Here is a 17,053-nt window from a genome sequence, read left to right on the forward strand (position 1 = left end):
TGCGGAGCACAGGCTCCGCACGCGCAGGCTCAGCGGCCATGGCTCACGGGCCCAGCCGCTCTGCGGCATGCGGGATCCTCCCAGACCGGGGCACGAACCCGTGTCCCCTGCATCGGCAGGCGGACTCTCTACCACTGCGCCACCAGGGAAGCCCCTATGGAGCATCTTTACTCCTTGTCTTGCTGCCTTTGTTCATTCAGCAGGCCTTTTATGTAAATAGCGTGGTAATGACTGTGCCGGGCATTGAATATACCAAGATAAACAGTACCTAGTTTTTATTCTCATAAATCTTACAAGTCTGAGGGCCACTGTTAACTCCTCACTGCTCAGATTGCTGCATTCCCCTAGTCTTGTTATATGTGTTTTCTTTGCAAGGATTTACCTAAACTTTTTACTAGCCAGCACTCTAGTGCTTATTTTTTAAAGGTTTCAGAATTTTGTCTGCTGTAGATACTTTTCACTCATATTCCATTGAAGTGGCTCAGCCATGCCTTCCCCCTGCATTCTGAAAGTGTAGATGATGTCATTCCAAAGACAACATGTGATTTATGAATGTTGGATACCATTGCGTCCATCTTTTTCCCTGTAGCCTCTGAAAGATGCTATTAAGTATACAAATTATTTCCTAATAATTATGGTAGTCTAAATTATATATTGCTTTACTTGTCTTTTGTTTTAATTTCCAGCACAAAAACTAGGACTCATTGTGAGATGCAACCCTTTTTAAAAGTTCAACTGACTCATGAAAATTTCGCAAACCTTTTCTTCTTCTAGCATATTAAGTCTTCCACATCAAGCATCTCCAGTGTCCCGCACCCCAAGCCTCCCTGCTGTAGACACAAGCTATATTAACACATCCCTCATCCAAGACTACAGACATCCTTTCCACATGACACCCATGCCTTATGACTTGCAAGGTGAGTCACCGGTTCTTCTGTGTCGTCACATAGCATTGTGAATGCCTTTGATCTATATAGTCTTCTTCTGGGCAAGTATAAGAAAGGTTGAAAGATTAGGAAAAGAAGGGGTTGGATCTAGGAAACTGGGAGAAATATACACTGTGGTCATAAATAAATACAGACTCAGTTCCTTGTTCGTAGCCAGTGTTTTACTACCAGTGTTTTACTACCAGTGGTAAGAAACAGTGTAATGATCTTTAGGTTTTGTGCGCTTCAAAGTAGTCTGCAGGTTGTTTTTTAATGACTTCCAATATGTTGCTTTAAATTTTGATATTTATGACAATTATTTTTTGTTCCGTGAATCCAGTTATAATGCAGCAGGCATTGTGGGTAGCTATGTCATATTGTATTTTAGATAATGCAGAATTGAAACATTGGAAAGCTTTAATTTTTATTCTGGTGAACCTGATTCTTCTTTTTGAAAGTAATTTGAAATGTCAGTATACTCATTTCTACGATGTACTTTGAGTTCATAATAATCATTTACATTATCAAAAAGTTACTAGTTCGCATTATGTTTGTAATTTAATAATTTGTACATTAGCCATATTATCTGAGAACATTTTTTAAATTACAAAAAGCCATATATGCTCATTGTAGAAAATATAATACAGAAGCACAAAGTGCCCTCCACCCATTTCCTACAGTAAAATTCAGGGTCACTGGCAAGGATCTTGGGAGCTGAGATAGTTGAGTGGATTCTTAGTGATTGTTATGAAAACCCTATTTCGGCTCTGTCCAATAGAACTTTCTGCAATTAGGGAAATGTAATCTGACCAGTACAGTAGCCACTAGCCACATGTGGTTATGGAGCATTTAAAATGTGGCTAGTATGACTAAAGAACTGAATTTTTCATTTTATTTAATCTTAGTAAATTTAAATAGCCACATCAGGTGGTTAGCAGCTACTCTGTTAGACAGTGTAGCCCCGTTTCTCACTGCCTGTTAGCCCACTGCCAAACTCACTATCAAGAACCGCAGTACTGGGACTTCCCTGGCGGTCTAGTGGTTAAGACTCCATGCTTCCAGTGCAGGGGATGCAGGTTCGATCCCCAGTTGGGGACCTAAGATCCCACATGCCTTGCGGCATGGCCAAAACAAACAAACAAAAAACACAGTACTATACATTTTGCAGGATCCTTACGTTATAATCTGTTGTAGTGTAGACAGTGGATGGATCCCCAAAGTGTTCATGTTGTTGTCATATTTTTATCTATACCTGCTTGTTGTACTTTTCTCCAAGTTTAGATATCATAATGAGGCATTTTATTCATGTTGGTTTACTTGCTCTTCGTCATATTACACATTGGGCAATATGGACAAGAATGTGACTTGGAAGGGGCTGGCTTTCAATGACTTCCTGGCAGCCAGGGATGAGAGCTGGTCCTTCTGTAATAGCCTCCAGGCCAGCAGTTAGACACCCCCTCAGATCTCTTCCCCTCTCATGTCACTCAGGAGTCTCTGAGTTAGAATCTGGAACAGATAGTGGGAAATGAAGGAATCTGAGAAAGAAAATCTGTCTTACAACTTGCTTAATGTAAAAACGTTCTTATCCACAAAATGAGACCAAAGTAATTACATACCTCATGAGGTGCTTGTGAGGAGTAAATTCGAGTAGATTAAAAGGTGACTTTAGGGGAGTCGATGAGAGCATCTAGTGAAAAGTGCTCTGTCAATTTAAGGGATCAGTGTTGGACTTAGCAGGGCAGCATTGGCCCAAGTCCCACAAATGGAGTCACCGGGAGTGCAAATCATTGCTAAACCTTGAACTCTAGGCTTTGTAATCTAGAGATGGGAGAGATGTAAAACATTCAGCTCAACTCTTCATGTTTAAATAAAATTCTAAATGAATTTAGAATTAGCTTTTTAAGATATTGTATTTGTAGTATTGGGGCATTTGGAAGGCTTTTTCTTTCTTTGTTTTGTTTCTTTTTTTTAAACTAAAATAATTTTTTCTCCCACAGGATTAGATTTCTTTCCTTTCTTATCAGGAGACAATCAGGTATGTTATATGAAAAAAATACTGTTATTTTAATTCTAAGTTAAAATACTTAAAAGTATAATATGTAGCCAAGAGAAAGAAAATAAATTTCCTTAGGAAATTCAGAGTAGTTATACCCATTATTGTTAAGGTTTTAAAACTTTAAATAAAAGTCCCTTTGTTTCAGCTGTGCCTGAATATATAGTACTGTTTTATAAAGAACAGGGCAGTGAGTCATATTGACTGATAAATTTCTTGGCCATATATCTCCAGAAGATAAAGAAAGTGGACTCTCCTGTTTCCTGCTGCTTCTGACTATATGCCTCTTTGGAAATAGCATTATGAAAATTGTTTGCAATACAAATTAAAACAAAAAAATAATATTTTTATTCCCTCCCACAATCCCCCCCAGTTTCAGCTACAAAAATGTCTCCTTAAGATCAGTGCTGTGCCAATAAAAATGTCAATGATGTGATCATTACGTAAGACCTTTGATTTTGCAAAATGTTTTACTAAATATTTCAGAAACACCAGGTACTCAGAATATATTAAATTTAGGACTTTGTTCTGCTGAGAAGAAAGTTTATTAATTTATAAGTATAATTAACTTTATTTCCTGTGTTTTGTTTCCCCTCCCTAGCATTATAACACCTCCCTGCTTGCCGCTGCAGCAGCAGCGGTTTCAGATGATCAAGACCTCTTACACTCGTCTCGGTTTTTTCCATATACCTCCTCACAGATGTTTCTTGATCAGTTAAGTGCAGGAGGCAGTACTTCTCTGCCAGCCACCAATGGAAGCAGCAGTGGCAGTAACAGCAGCCTCGTATCCTCCAACAGCCTAAGGGAGAGCCATAGCCACACCGTCGCAAATAGGAGCAGCACGGACACAGCATCCATCTTCGGCATCATACCAGACATTATTTCGTTGGACTGATTCCCTTGCCCCTGCTGCTCCCATCCCTACCCCAGATTAAATGAACTTGGTAGAAAGAAGAGAACTTTGTGCTATGTTTTACCTTACTCTGTTTAGAAAAGTACACAAGCGTGTTTTTTTCCTTTTTTTTAGGGAAAAAATTAAAAGAAATGTACAGAGAACAAAACTATATTTTCAGTTTTACTTTTGTATATAAATCTAAGACTGCCTGTCTGAAAAAACACTTGTAAAAAACAAAAAAAAGGAAAGAAAAGAAAAAAAAAAAAGAAAAAAAACAAGTACCCACAAACCACCTTCAGTTCATTCTTTCTGGATTCTGAAGATTTTTTTTCATCATTTGTCCTATTTGGTTTTATTTTACTTCAATGGCATTATTTTATTTGCAATAACAGAAAAGGAATTGCATGTATGAAGTTTTAAATTGTGGGCTTTTTTTTGTTGTGGGGAGGGGCTGGGGGGGATAGTTTTAATTTCCATTTTCTAAAAATGACAGACTTGGATTCTGTTTGTGTGTGTGCATATTTTATCCAGCCTTAAGTTATAAATCTCATCTGTTCCTCTGCATTCCCTATGTATTTTCAGGACATAGCTTGTGGGTGTGTGTGTGTCTGTGTGTATTTTTGTGTCGTTACTGTTCCTTCTCCCGAGTTTGCATTCAGTTGATAAATCAGTTGCCTGCTTCTTTAAAAGTGCTTTGAAGGTCTTGAACTCTCATATGAGCATCTTTATCGACTGTCCCAATTGCATGTTCTCCATCACATATTGTCTCTTATTTGCTAGATACCCCCTGAGAATATGTTTCTGAGATTGGAGTAGAGCTATTTGGGTAAGGAGTAGGCTTAGCCGACCTGTGAATAATACACTTTAGTCTAGTTCTTTATTTTAAATTTGGATTGCCAGTATTATGTATTTAAACCAAGTCTGTGAACACCTGCTTTTTTGGCCACAGGGTAACAAGTTTTCATGTGAGATCTTCATACCAAAGTAGGAAGTAAAAATAGCTTAGAAAGCCCTGTTGGATGTCCTGTGCAGCTGACAGAGGTAAGGCTACATCACCTCAAAAAAGAAAGACAGTCAATTATCCTTAAAAGTAAATTCTCTTCGGAAAATACAACGCACCACACGTGTCAGTCTGTAGAAATCTATCATCTGATAAACAGTTGAAATTCAAAATGGGCTTGATCCTTAGTCATTTTCACTCTCTGGTTCTGAGTGTACTTATTTTTTTAGCCTAGTTATCTTGTTTGTTTTATATTTTTCTTCATCTTTTAAAGACAAGCATGACATAGGAAAGTCAAATCTTTTTAAGAATTCATGGATCAGTCTGATCTACTCTTATTAATAATGGAAATGTAAATATATTGAAAACTGTTTTTCAGGAAATGAGTGAGGGTTGGAGGGAAGGAAAAAGTGGTTCTACTTGTGTTCCAAAATCCTCGTCAGAGAAGGTCCGTTTTTCAGGTAATATCTGAAGGTGTTGAAAATATTGTTTATCTGATTGAAAGGTTTAGCAGAAAAGATAAGGGGCATAACGATTACCAATTTTCCAGACTGGATTTTTATATCACAACTGTTAATGTTCTCAGAGTTGTTCTCAGAGTTGATGAAGGACCACCTTTGTGTATAAAATTGTCATTTTAAACCTTGCAGTGGTAACGAATTGACCTACTTTAATCCAGTTAGAGTTCAAGATGGCTGTATCTTCAGTTGTCTGATGAAATTAATGGTTCACATGACTGTGTGGCATTTAACATACCTGTTTTTTACAGTATCTCTCTGCCACCAAATTGTTGACTTGAATTTTGAAAAACAGGTTGGTATTGATATGTATATGTGTGTGTGTATATATGTATTTATAGACAAGTGTGTGAGTGACAACTGAGTTATATAGTCTTCCCTACGCATGTGTATTCCACACATACATGGCTGAGTTATAGTCACTAAACAATTTGCAATAAAAAAAAGTTCATTGTCAGTTAAAACAGGAAATAGTTAAGTTTTTAAATGAATCTGGTGTTATGTGAGTACCCACTTTAGAACTCTCATTGCCATGTTAACTTAGGCTAATATCTAATGGTATTATAATTTGTGTCTAAATTCAGACTGGGATAGAAATTACTTAAATTGTAGGGAGTTGCTTCTTATTTCATATTGTAATAGGAAACGTTTCTGTTAATTCAGCTACCTAAGATAAAATGAATAGTTTTGTTTTTCTTTCTTTGTTGTTGTTAGTGGTCTCAGAATTCTGATCAATAACTTTGTGTATGATGCTGAATAACAGACTCTTTGAATGATCCAGTTGAAAAACCGTCCCTCTACTTTCTTCAGCCCAGTTTTGGAGAGGGTTATTTTCTCTCAGGGTCCTGCGTTATACCAACCGAAGGGAAGAACAGGTAACAGGGAGAAATAAATGTCTGTCTAGTAGCTTTGGTCGTGTCTCCGCGGGAGAAACTAACCATTCAGTTTGTCTTTTTATTTTAGTTCATTCCACTCTTAAGGAGTTTGTTCCCTTCAGTTGTTAACTTTCTAAAATGTTGCAGTAGTAGTAGCTATTCCTCTGTTGGTCTCATGGCCGCTATTAGTCAGTCAGACTTCTTATGGTCCATAGTAATTATTAGTGGAGTCATGCACTGCATCTTTATCTTCTAAGTTTTTGTTTGTTTTTAAAGCACAGTTATTTCTTTTTTCCCTAGCCCACTGTCACTCCCCCACCCATGCTAATATTGACGTGCTGTCTGTGGACTAATGACTCTCAGAATCTTTAGTCAAGTTACCACCATCCCCTTGCCTTGGTCACTCATAATAGGTGCGCATATGTTGTGTGTCTGTATATTGTACTGTGGGTGTGTGTGTGTGTGTGTATGCACACACACATCTTTAGTATAATAGCTGTTTGACTAGCAGGGTTGAAGTGGCTTTTAATTGTTTTGTGGGCATTATTGAACACATGTTTTTAAAAGTATCTGGACCTTAACCATGCCACGCTTGGTTGACTAATTTATTTTGAGCATTAAAAATTTTCTACTTCTATTAATGTAGACATTATCACAATTCTCTATTATTACTGACTTAGAAAAGATACACTTAAGCTTCTGAGAAATGTGATTTCTTGGCAGATTTTCCTTTGAGTCAAATGTGTGAAACTGAATGAAAATACATCCCAATTTAAAATTACTAATTGTGGAAAGAACATTGTTTTTAAACAGCTCCAATTTTAAACACACAAAACACTTCAAGATCTTTAGGACTTTAAAGCACATTTGAAATTATTTTAGTAAGAGTTTTGTTTTATCAATACATGTTGAATTCTGTTTTTTAATTTAAAGAAAATACAAAGCTTAGATTTCAGAAAGAGGGAGGGAGAATAGCTGGTGGTCCCAGAGTGTGCTGCTGTTAATTGTTTAATTAACAAAGGGGAAAAATGTATATAAACAGATATAAAAGTTACCATAAATTCCATGAACTTAAATCTGTGATTCATTGCCTTAAAACTTTCTCTCTTAGAATTTCCATACCGCATGCCAAACCAGTAAAATGGCTTTTAAAAATGTATAGTAGACCAATGTCAGTTTGTATAAAAGTACCAAGTGAAAATATTTATTACATGCATTGGAAAAAAAATTGTTTACCTATTGAATGTTACCTGTTTATGTAGAGCTCTTTAGATGTAATAAAAGAAAAGCCTTCAGTTAATTTGTCTTCTGTAAAATGCACTGCTGCGTATACAAGGGGACAATCCCTATGAGAAAAAGTGACAATGCTTTGTGCTTCCAGAGCCCCTCTGATCCAGAGATTTCAAAGCATGACAAGTAACTCATTCTCTTGCAACATGCTTTGAGGTAAGTAACGAATATACAGCTATCATTCCCCTTTCTTACTGAAATATGGCTAGCTTTGTAATGAACCACAGCATCCGTTTAGTTTTAAATCTGTTTAATCTGCAATTTGATTGTTAAGAGCACTGTGGCCTTTTCTTTGCAAACAATACTTGGTGCTAGGTAAACCAACAGGAATTTCAGGAATGAGCATGAAACCCAGACATGGGGTAGTGTCAGAGCCTTTCCTGGGGTAGAAGTTTAAATCAGAGCACATCCCAGGATCTTGGAATCCTACCCACTGAACACCCTTAATGAGGAACACTGAGTCAGTGGACACAAGCCCCAGGTTCTCAAGGCCATTACACACCACTTACGTGTTTTTGGCAAGGTCTACTTCAGGTTCCTGTTAGGCAAATGAGATTCATAAAACTTGCTTTGAAACCAAACGGGTACCATTCAGTGGCATATAAAGACAAAGCTTTGAGGGAACGTACCCTCGTTTATTGTTATAGCCCAGAACCTCCTTTTCCTGTCCCATCTAAATCACAGGTATCTACTGTCTAATCCTTGGTATTCCAGAGTGGCTGTGCAGGACTAACTTCCTCATGTCCATGATGAGTTAAAAAGAAATGTGGCGCACTAGGACCCTTGAGCCTTGCCTGAGAGTGAAATATAGCAGTTCAACATGGGGTGCCAACATCTAACCAGCCCTCAGATGGATTTACCATGAAGGTAATGAAGTTTAAGCACCAGGGCCCCTCACTTGCTCTGGTCTCTTCCAGGGTCCCAGGAGCAGCCCTAGTAATTCTGTATTTCTACTGTAATATTCTTAAAGAAGGCCGCTGAATCGTATAACCCTCAGACCCCACAAAACCTGGATCTGCCCCTGTACCGAGTGAGCCTAAGATCCCCAGCCTGACGATCACAAGGTCACCTACTTGGTGTTTTGGGGCCCATATACTGCCTGCCCCCACAGAAGCCTCCTCTACAGCTCCTAGGAATTCCTACTCACTTCATTGGCAGTTACACTGTTGGGGAAATGAAAGCGGCTCTCCTTTCTCAGGACCTCCATTTGGTCTGAGGCCCTGCAGCATCGTGAGATAGCTGCACTAAGACTGTGACTGTTTTGTCCCCTGAAGTTTACCTTGTTCCTGGCCCTTAGATTTGTGTTCTGTGTAAACCTCCCCAGAGACACACCTCCCTCTTAATTTGGTTTTCTTTTGCTTTAGCCACTAAGGCACAATTAGAAAAAGCCACAGCCCAGAGATCCCAGTTTTGATACATATAAGGATGAAAATCTCTGTAGTTAAGAGTTCTGCCCCGCTCCGCCCTCAGCATGCTGGTGTGTGACTCCAGCCCGTTTTAGGGCTGTGCTGGCGCTAGCGATGGATCCACACCGTTGATGAGTGCACAGGCAGCACCAGCCTGGCACCTCCTAGCTACATAACTAACTTAAAAAGCCACTTGTGCTGGAAAAGCTCCCGGCAGGACCAGTACCCCTACTATTGTTTTCCAGGGCTCTCGCTGGGTCACGGCTGTGGCCTGTTCCATCCCCTTATTACTTTCCATTAGTCCTGAGGAAATGGCTTGAAGCCATCATCAGTTTGGCCCACTTGAGCAGACCATCCCAGTCCCATGAACCTCTCTGATAATGGGTCAGGGAGGAGCTCAAAATTCTGACAGAAGCATCATAACAGGTCTTCTCAAGCTCTGCAAGGCCTCAGTGAATGCAACTCGTCACATCTGGTTTCCTTTGGTTTGGAGTGTAGTCGGATCACTCTTCCCCGGGTTTAGCTGATGCTGCCTTGTTTTAAACCTGTTTTTTATCCTGTTTATGAATGAATATCCTGAACTACATTAGTATGCACTGGGAATGAGAATTTGTATGTGACCCTGTGGGGCTGCAAGAACTGTTGCCATAGTTTGAGCTCTCTGTTTGTTGCTGTTTCTCAGCTAGCTTTATCTTGGAAATGCGGAAGATGATTCTAGCACCCAAATACAGAATATTAGTCTTTCGGTAAATTGCCCTTTTTAGGAGAAGCACGACCAATGGCAACCCAGGATTACACAGTGCTCTACAAATTGCAAAGGCCTTTTGAAGACCATTCTCAACAGGCTCCATGAGGTAAGAAGTAGGAATCCAACCTCTGAGGATCCTAAGGCTTTGAGGGGTGAAATGATTTGCCCAAAATCACCTGACTCAGAAGTGGCATAGTCAGGACTGGAACCCTGGCCCAACTCTAAACCATAAGGCTCTTTCCATGATATAAAGGGCTAGACTGATGGTAGTTAGTTATTAAAATCAGTAAAAATCTTTTATTAAAGACATGCTAATACTGTAGCTGAAATCGTTTCGTTTCCTTGCTAAGTTACCCTCTGCTGTGGTCAGGTATGTCGTCTTGCTGTGTCTGCCATCTCAGTGATGGCAGTGAAAGGAACGCTTTTCTTTTTAAAGATTCGTCGGTCTGAGTTTTCCGGCCCAGGGGAGGCTCTCTTGCCTTCTGCTCATTCAGTAGTCCTGCACAGGAATGGTGATCTTGTGGATAAATTCGTCATACTTCACTTTGCCATGAGGATCAATATCTGCTTCCCTGAAAAGATCATCCACTGCAATAAATCACATTAATTTTTCAGTTTGGCTTTAGTGTTACGTTATAGGACATCCAGTTGGGGGTTGGGACTCCCTGGAGGTCTTCCCTGAGCGTCTGATTGACTATTCCCGTAGATGAGGAAATAAACCAGTGGAGGGAACCGGACAACCCACCCCCTACCCCTTGGAGACCATGTATCCAATTTTGAGTTCATCAGGCTTTCTGCAGGGGCCAGGGTAGGGGTGTACTGGTAAGGATTCAGTCACTGAAACCATCTTGTGCTTTTTTTTTCCCCTTCAGAAAATGTCTGGCCCCTGTGCCAGTATTTCCAGAAAGCTTTGGCATGAATCTTACCTTCTACAGCCCACCGTCTCAGCCCCCTGCAGAACAGACACCCTCTGCAGCTCCATCCCAGGCCCCCCAGCCCAGTCTTTGGCCTGCCCCTGACCTGCCAGTCTGCCTTCCAACTTGACACCCCCCCCACCCCAAGGGGGCTCAGTCACAAGTGGTACCTGCCACCATCACCTCTTTTAAAAAGTGTGCGTTTCGGGGGTGGGGTACTGTAAGAGAAAATATATTCAACTGTGTCTAAGCTCAAAGCCTACAAAAAACTGCCATTGTTCTCTAATGTTGCTCAAAAAAAAAAAAAACCAAACCAAAACCCCAACATTTACTGGTTCTGGATCCCTGGGACAAAATACTAGCTTCTCCCAGCAGTTGACAAGAGCCATTTCAGCTTACATACACTTTTCCACGGTGGCTTCTCAGGACCATCCTCACCCTCTTACAAAACTATCAATGCTCTGTGTTAACTTCCCCGGCCCCAGGCACCCCCAACATAATCCTGGGTAGTTGTTAGAAAATATCCTGTGACTGCCTGCTTAACCATCCTCCTCCAAAAAGTAATTACTGTGCTCTGTGCGTAAGCTGCTAGCACTGCTGAGTATTTTCAGAGTGTTGAGACTGTAATTTATCTTATTTCATAGAGATGCTTCTACCCACCAGCCACTTGGTTAAAACCGTCCCAATGGACAGGTCTAACACCAACCACTGCAGCCTCCAACTGTCCAGAAGAGGGGCAGCTGGAGTCTGATGATGCCTTCTGGGTAGAACGGCGGTTCCCTGTGAACCCACAAAGAACCAGGTCGCAAAGGAGGCCTCCCTCCCAGCCATCTCAGCTCCAAGGATGCTTCTGTAGTAAAACTGAAGCTTTGTCTTTCAATCACCGAGGGTAAAGGAGTCTTACTTCTAGTATCATCTTTCCTTCTCCCACAGCCAGAGGAAGGGACATCAGTCTCTGTCTGGAAGACATTGTCAGTTTCTTTGAAATGTTTCTTTACCAGTTAAACAAATGAGAGATATGTTTGAGTTTGGGGGCCATGGTATTGCTTTAGACAGAGATCATTAACCATAAGAATAAGGCCCCTGCTGGCCCTCTGCTAACAAACACTCCACTTGGTACATAAAAGCCCAAGCAGTGTCCTCAGAGCCGGGGAGGGAAGGAGAGCCGGTGTTTCCCTGTTCACATTAAAACAGACACAATGAAAGACGAGATCGTGATAGCTGCCGGCCTGAAAAAGCGGGGGAAGCTCCATCTGCCTTCTGTGGAGCTATTTTTACATGCTTTGCGCTGTCTTTGTGACTGCAGATAAAATCTCAGCAGACTGCTTTATAGAATGTTAGCTCTTGGAGGGACCTGAGGGATTGTCTGTTGTAACCTCATTTCCCAACGAGGAAACTGAGGAGGGTGAGAGAGGTTAAGAAACTCACCTGAGGTCCCCCAGAATGAGGGGGAGCCAGGATTCAAGTCTGTTTGTTTGTTGTGATTTAACCAAAGGCTAAAGGCCCATCACTACTGAAGCCTTTTTCCTCCTGCCTCAACCATAGGCAGTGGCCCAGCGCCTAACTAGAAATCCCAGCCTCTGGGGTTGGTGGTTGTGGACTCTGGTAGCGACCTGGCATGGCTGCCATGGCTGGACCGAGGGGCCCACCAGGCAGACTGGGAGAACACCTGCAAAGGGCCCAACATTGGGGTCACCCTTACCATGGACATCAGGCTTTCCTAGAAGACCCAAGCCTCTCATCCTCTCTGAGGTAGGAAGGCAGGGAAGGTAGGAGTCAAAGACCACCACTGACACCCCTTCTGGAAAAGCTCTTAGAGCTGGCTGAGTCGTGGGGAAAGGGAGCAAAGTACCATCTCAATTTAGAAACTTGGCAGCAGTAGCAGCTTCAGAAGACAGCTGTGGTGAGAGGAAAGAGCCTGAGAGGGGCTGGGGGGCGGGGGTCCAAGTGTCTAATAGACCTGCATGTAGCTCCCAGCTCTGTTACTCACAAGCCACTCACTGCACCTGTTTAATCAGTATGAAGGGGACACTAGTGCTCCCAGAGCTGTCATAATCACTAAATGAAGGCCCACAGTGAAAGTTTAGAACACAGTGTGATGCCCAAGTAGATCATAACTGGGTTTCCCCAAGCCGTCCCTTCGCCCTGGCTGATTTCTCCTGCCACCCACAGGGTCCCTAGTTCTCTTCTGGGATCCAATCCAGAGTTCACTAAGCTCAACACCTAGTTACAACCTTCTAGGGCATCCATCAAATGCAGTGCCTACATAACCCAGGTGGCATGGATTGGGCTTTGGTGTCCTTCCCCCAACCCCTTAATCACCTCGTGCTGGTGGGAAAGAGGGACCCAGGCCATTACCTTCTTTATGGGTGAGCTTCTCTCCCAGTTTCACGAGTTTTGACCGCAGTTCAGACGCCATGATGTAGCCTTTCTTCTCCTTGTCCGCCATCAACATGGCCAAAAGAATTTCCTTCTCTGGGTCCTCTTGTTTTATTTGCATGTGCATAATGGTCAGGAAAGTAGAGAAATCCAGCTCTCCATTTCTGTCTAGGAAACCCCCAAACACAGCGGAGTGAGCAGGGAGGAAAAGGCTTCTCTTGAGGAAGGCAGCTGGGTTCCTGCCTTCATGGCCAGCTCAAGGGCCACCTAACTCAGGAAGCACCATGATGGAGGCAGTGGTCATGGGGAAGAGGATGCAGCCTGTCCTGCTGAGTTCCCACCATGGATATTCCTCATTTAATCCTCCCAACAACCCCTTAGTGACTGGTTATCATCGCATTTTGCCCACTAAGGAGACAGAAGCTCAGAGCGAAGAGTCACCCTAGAGCAGTGGCAGGACTAGGATGAAGCACTGCCTCCTCTATCCCCTTCTGGATGCGTCTCTCCTGCCCTGAACTGGAGGGAAGTGCACCAACATGTCTATCTCCCCTTTTGGCAGCCACTGTAACACATTTACAAAGATAGACAGATGACCCCCACCTGGGGCCTCAAGCCTCTGTCCCACCAGGCTGTTCACCTCACTGCAGCCTCACTACTTCCCTCACTGCAGCCTCCACCCCAGTCCCTCCAGCCCACACCCTTCCTCCAGGCATGCCTGGGGACCTCAGCCCAGGCCCTGGCTGGGCTACAACTGCAGGAAGTCAGAACTGCCCCTGACCACAGCTTCCTGTTTGCAGGAGACAGAAACCAGAGGAAACCACCACCCCTTCGGAGATGGAAGCAGCAGATCTCAGTTGCTAAGCGCCCCATCACTGGGCTTGAGGCCTTCAGAGGCCCACCCCCAGGCCCAGGCTGGCCTCAGGACGGGCTCCCAGTGCTACTTCAGGCACCCTCGGATGGGACCTCAGGTTAACGCTAGCAGACGGTGGGAACCCATCTGAGAGATGAAGAAACTGAGGTCCAGATGGGCTCTTGATCAAGTGTTCTTTCCAGGCCACCCTTCTCTTTCCTTCCTGAGTGTCCAGCCACCAATGCAAACAGCCATCCTGGCCTCTGACATCCCTCCCTCTTTTTCTTTAAAAAATAAAAACCCAGCAACAACAAAAAAAACTTGTTTTTGGTTATGAAAAGTCCCATTCCATTGTCAAAAACAGAGGAAACAAGGAGAATGAAACTCCCATAATCGCATCAGCAGAGAACCACTTGGAGATCAGAATTGGGTTCCAAGCCTGAGTCCACCATTGGCGTAAGCTCTTGGGGAAGTTACCTCATGGGCTCTGAATCTCGATCTTTGTCTGTAAAACCCGGATGTGGATATGCCTCCTTCATCGGGTTGTTGAGCTAAGCACATGACAAACAGTAAAGGGACATTGTTCTATCAAAACAACTTTGGGATCACTTAGCACTGTCTGGGCTGCAGGTGTGTGATAACCTTGTGGGAATGCCTAGATCCCTTGGTCCTCTGGGATGGGGGTGTCACCGGTTGCTGTGAGGATTCAAGGAAGCCCAAGTGATACACAGCACCCAGCTGGTGAGCTCCAGCTGCAACCTACCCCTCAAGCTTCTGAGCTGTTTACACCCCGATCATCTGCACCTGCTTGCCGGGCCCTCCCCAGGACCACTGCTGTGGGGCTCAGGGCCCACCCTCAGCCCAGACTCCTCCTTCCCTGGCAACTGAGCTGGCCCAGCCAACTCACCTATCCCGTGAGTCTGCAGGTGCCGCTGCACCTCCCCCGGCGTCGGGCTGGCCCCCAGGCACCTCATCACCATCAGGAGGTCAGTGGCTTTCATCTTCCCCCGCTGCTGCTTGTCGTACAGGGAGAAGCATTCCTTGTACTCTGCCAAAGCCCAGAAAGGAGAATCAGGAGCCGCCTTTCACCCTCCACCCCGCCTCTCTGTCCTCTCCCGCTCATTCTGCCCCTCCCCTCCCTTTTGCCTGCTCCCCTCTCCTCTTTCCCTCCTAGAGTGGCCAGACACAGCAAAGAAAAAGACAGAGCTGCCAGGGTAAACCGAACTTCAGATATTCTAAAAAATGTATTCATTGTTTAAGTCGATCCCAAGTTTTGCATGGGACATACTTATAAAGGTATTTGTTGTTTATCTGAAATTTACATTTAACTAGGTGTCCTGTTTCATCTGCCAACCCTCTCCCCTCCCTCTCCTGACTTCCCTTGTGCTTCCTCCCTCCCGCCCTCCCTGCTCCCTTCCTCAGTCGACTAAAACCAGAGGAAAGCTCTCTCTCACCCTCCAGGGCCAGCCCAGGGAGACCAGGAGCTCACAGCAGGGCACCAGACTCCCAGGGGACCTTGGCAAAGACAGCTTATGTGGGAAAAGGGGACAATAATGCCTCGGGGCTACGGGTCCTCCTTTCTGGGAAGGACCAGAAATCCCCTCTGGGCAGGCCTGGCAGAGAGGCTCTCATATGTGATGACAATAATCACAACTGTGGGCACTTCTGAGTCTACTGCTCCAGCCGCCGGCCTCCAGGCTGCTGAACTCTCAAGCTGCTCTCTGACACAGGCCCTGGCCCCCTTCAAGACTTCAAGAGGCGCTGCCAGGAAGTCGTCCCAGGCTCTGCTGAGATCGGGCTTGCTGCTCTCCCCAAACCCTCTCTACCCTGCTGGGGGCCAAGTAGCCTCCAGATCCACAGCCCCCCAGGCCCAGCAGAACCGACCCCCAACTGCATCTCCCCCGACCCCCAGCCCTGAAGGCACAGTGAGGCCAGCCATGAGCTTGGGAAGATCAGGGGCCCCTCATAGAGGTTCTGACCACGGGCTGTTGGTAGGGCTCTCATCAGAATTGGTCAAGACTCCCCTCTCGTCCAGTCCCTGGGGCCCACAGGGTAGAGCTCCTGCTTGAGCCCCGCTTGGGAACGGGCAGGGAGGGCCCTGCGCTGTCCTCAGCACCCTGCTGTCTCCTGCTTCCCACACCCAGCCGGTTCCTCAGAGGCCTAGACCATTGGCTCCTGAGCTGATAACAAAACCAGCAACCACAGCTCCCGCTACTAGCACTTGCCCCCCAGGCCCTTGTGTAATTCTCACTGTGACCCTGTCGGGGTGGTACCTTCGTTGTTCCCATGGTGCAGATGGGGCGGAAGGCTGGAGCAGCAGAAGACTAGCAGTGGGCAGCCTGCTCTGCCCCGGAGGCCATACTGGATCTCCACTCCCGGGCAGAAGCCACCAGAGGGCAGCAGAGCGGGAGAGACGGCAAAAGGAAGCCCAGGCCTAGGGCCCTTTCATGGTGCCTCCTTAAGGCCTCTCCTGGCAGGAGGATTTCAGGGAGGTTGCTAACCAAAGGCAGGCCAGGCAGTGGGGTTTAGAGACAATTAGCTGCTTTTGTGCCTGTGGAGAGGTTGAATGGGAACTTTCCACCCTTTCAGAACTTTGCAGAGCCTGAGCTTCAGAGGGGCAGACCACCAACAGGACCTGGTGGCAGGGGCTGGAGTGGCCCAGCCAGAGCCTGGCCTAACCCCACCTTTGGTTCCTGCAAAACCTAATTCCCTCCAAGAAGGCCCAGTGCCAGTGGGGATGGGGGAAGAGAGAGGGCCACCATGTGTGCAGGGCTTAAACTCAGCTCTCCCCTTCCCCCTCCTGGGGACCGCTCTTGGCCACCTCACCTTGTTTTCTGTCTGGCTTGTCTTCTGTCTCTCTGCACGAGGGGTGGGCCCGCTGCCTTCCTGAGACCTCGTCCTATGACAGTTGACCATCTTCTGACAGTGGCCAGGTGGGGACATCACATTCTTGGGGCCTAAAATCCACCAGGCTCTACAGGGGGGAACATTGCCCCCTGCCCCCATGCCCTGCACCACGGGGGCCCGTGGTCCCTGATATCAGCAGGGCTAGGGTCAAATGGGGGCCCACCTCCTCAGTTACATATGTGTTCTGTCTTCCTACCTTTAGATACCTGGGAGTCTGGCTCTGAACTTGGAGTTCTGCGCTGGAACAACAGGGCTCTTCTCCTCCCACCCCCTGCCCCGCCCCCCCTCCCCC

General features: G+C 45.0%; 2 protein-coding genes across 7 annotated transcripts in view; one reads left to right on the forward strand and one right to left on the reverse strand.

Annotated features, from left to right (window-relative positions):
* PIAS1 (protein inhibitor of activated STAT 1) overlaps positions 1 to 7,567 on the forward strand; it is a 122,447-nt gene extending 114,880 nt beyond the window's left edge. The window contains exons 12-14 of one of the 2 annotated variants that reach the window (XM_024761661.1): positions 775 to 917; positions 2,924 to 2,961; positions 3,581 to 7,567. In XM_024761661.1, the coding sequence (XP_024617429.1) occupies positions 775 to 917; positions 2,924 to 2,961; positions 3,581 to 3,874 (475 nt within the window). In that variant the 3' untranslated portion in view covers positions 3,875 to 7,567. The remainder of the gene's footprint in view (positions 1 to 774; positions 918 to 2,923; positions 2,962 to 3,580) is intronic. The other variant, XM_024761662.1, reaches the window with a different exon arrangement.
* A 2,410-nt stretch (positions 7,568 to 9,977) lies between these two features.
* On the reverse strand, positions 9,978 to 17,021 carry CALML4 (calmodulin like 4). 5 transcript variants are annotated; one of them, XM_024761664.1, is made up of 4 exons: positions 15,834 to 16,085; positions 14,762 to 14,902; positions 12,984 to 13,172; positions 9,978 to 10,283 (listed from the first exon to the last, which is right to left on the reverse strand). In XM_024761664.1, the coding sequence occupies exons 1-4, from the start codon at positions 15,856 to 15,858 to the stop codon at positions 10,252 to 10,254; spliced, it is 387 nt and encodes a 128-aa protein (XP_024617432.1). In that variant the 5' UTR covers positions 15,859 to 16,085; the 3' UTR covers positions 9,978 to 10,251. The 5 variants fall into 5 exon arrangements, with proteins under 5 accessions (XP_024617432.1, XP_024617431.1, XP_024617434.1 ...); XM_024761663.1 differs by having other exon boundaries at positions 9,978 to 10,299; positions 15,834 to 16,076; XM_024761666.1 differs by lacking the exon at positions 15,834 to 16,085 and adding an exon at positions 16,958 to 17,021 and having other exon boundaries at positions 9,985 to 10,299.
* Between the last annotated feature and the right edge of the window lie 32 nt (positions 17,022 to 17,053).

The sequence above is a fragment of the Neophocaena asiaeorientalis genome, unplaced genomic scaffold, assembly GCF_003031525.2.
Source record: "Neophocaena asiaeorientalis asiaeorientalis breed wild unplaced genomic scaffold, Neophocaena_asiaeorientalis_V1.1 scaffold465, whole genome shotgun sequence".
Taxonomy (NCBI): Eukaryota; Metazoa; Chordata; class Mammalia; order Artiodactyla; family Phocoenidae; genus Neophocaena; species Neophocaena asiaeorientalis.

What these genes read in the sequence shown, in the direction of transcription:
- CALML4 (XM_024761663.1), bottom strand. Translation starts at nt 15,858, where the DNA reads ATGAGAGCCCTACCAACAGCCCGTG. An exon ending in AGCCCTACCAACAGCCCGTG is followed by an intron (nt 14,903 to 15,833) that starts GTCAGAACCTCT and finishes GGGCTTTGGCAG; the next exon opens with AGTACAAGGAATGCTTCTCC. An exon ending in CCTGCAGACTCACGGGATAG is followed by an intron (nt 13,173 to 14,761) that starts GTGAGTTGGCTG and finishes GGGGTTTCCTAG; the next exon opens with ACAGAAATGGAGAGCTGGAT.